Source organism: Cynoglossus semilaevis, chromosome W (assembly GCF_000523025.1).
Source record: "Cynoglossus semilaevis isolate Cse_v1.0 chromosome W, Cse_v1.0, whole genome shotgun sequence".
Classification (NCBI taxonomy): Eukaryota; Metazoa; Chordata; class Actinopteri; order Pleuronectiformes; family Cynoglossidae; genus Cynoglossus; species Cynoglossus semilaevis.
The window spans coordinates 1188137-1189533 of NC_024327.1; the positions used below are offsets into that span (position 1 = coordinate 1188137).

Genomic DNA, 1397 nt, shown 5'->3' on the forward strand with positions numbered 1-1397 from the left:
TCTGGGACATCATGTCTCGCTCCATCCACCAACACCAAGTTGCACCACAGACTGTCCAGGAGTTGGCGGATGCTTTAGTCCAGGTCTGGGAGGAGATCCCTCAGGAGAACATCCGCCGCCTCATCAGGAGCATGCCCAGGCGTTGTAGGGAGGTCATAGAGGCACGCGGAGGCCACACACACTACTGAGCCTCATTTTGACTTGTTTAAAGGATATTACATCAAACTTGAATCAGCCTGTAGTTTGTTTTTCCACTTTAATTTTGAGTATAACTCCAAATCCAGACCTCCATGGGTTGATACATTTGATTTTCATTGATAATTTTTGTGTGATTTTGTTGTCAGCACATTCAACAATGGAAAGAACAAAGTATTTATTAAAAATATTTCATTCATTCAGATCTACAACGTGTTACTTTAGTGTTCCCTTTATTTTTCTGAGCAGTGTATATATACACATATACATACATATACACACATGTATAAATACATATATGTATATATATATACAGATATACGTGTATATACTGTATGTATATATTTACATATACATATACATAGTGCTGAAAGTGCTAATAAAGACCATAAAATTGTCAGTCATTTTTGTTCACCTTAAAAATAAAATGAAATGAGAAGATGTCTATTTTCAGCATCGCTTTAACTTGTCGCTACAATAAGTTGTTTTTTTTTATCTGCGACCACAGGAATGAACGCGAAACGCCGTGTGTAGAAATGAGCGGCCTTTTCAGTAGAAATCCAAACAATCTAAGACATTTCCCGCTCAGAGAGTGCGGTAAGAACAAGGCCACCGAGGGTTTTCAATGATTGACTGACTGACACGGTACCAAAAAAACATACATCTGACGTCCCTTCTCCCCAGCTTCAAGTTCATAAACCCAGACCTCCCTCATTCGTTGAAGTACTGTTTCCCTCTGGAGTGTGGCTCACAGATAAGGGAGAGCAGATCAATGCCCTGGTCTGACCTCTAAACTGTCCTGAGGGGAAGAACCCCTCGTTAGGGTCACACTGCTCCCCTGTTCCCACCTCTGACTCCACCGTGACACCAATGGGCAGCAAACTGCTTTTGGTCTCTGCCCCCGTGCCCACTTCACAATCTGTGTCCTCGGGAATTATGGGTATTCTCTGGTTGAGTTCACAGCTGCCCTGTCCGGTGCAGGGCTCTGTGTCTGCGTGCGCGTACTGCACATTGACAGTGTAGTCCTCAGTGTAGCATCCCGCCGTGGCCCGGTGGACCTTTATTTCTTTGTAGAAGCAGCAAGGCAGTCCTTCGAAGGTCATCTGCTCTGACGAAGGGCACAAATGCTCAGGAGAAAAGTAGTTCTTTGAGGTGGCGCTCTGAAATTCCAGCCCCCTGTGACACCGCCCTGGGACCAGAGG

The 1397-nt window shown here is 44.5% G+C and overlaps 1 protein-coding gene across 1 annotated transcript in view; it reads right to left on the minus strand.

The window, feature by feature from the left end:
- Positions 1-13: 13 nt before the first annotated feature.
- Positions 14-1397, minus strand: part of LOC103396896 (E3 ubiquitin-protein ligase znrf3-like) — an 88409-nt gene continuing 87025 nt past the window's right edge. The window contains exon 9 of the mRNA XM_025052681.1: positions 14-1384. Coding sequence (XP_024908449.1) covers positions 888-1384 — 497 coding nt within the window. The 3' untranslated portion in view covers positions 14-887. The remainder of the gene's footprint in view (positions 1385-1397) is intronic.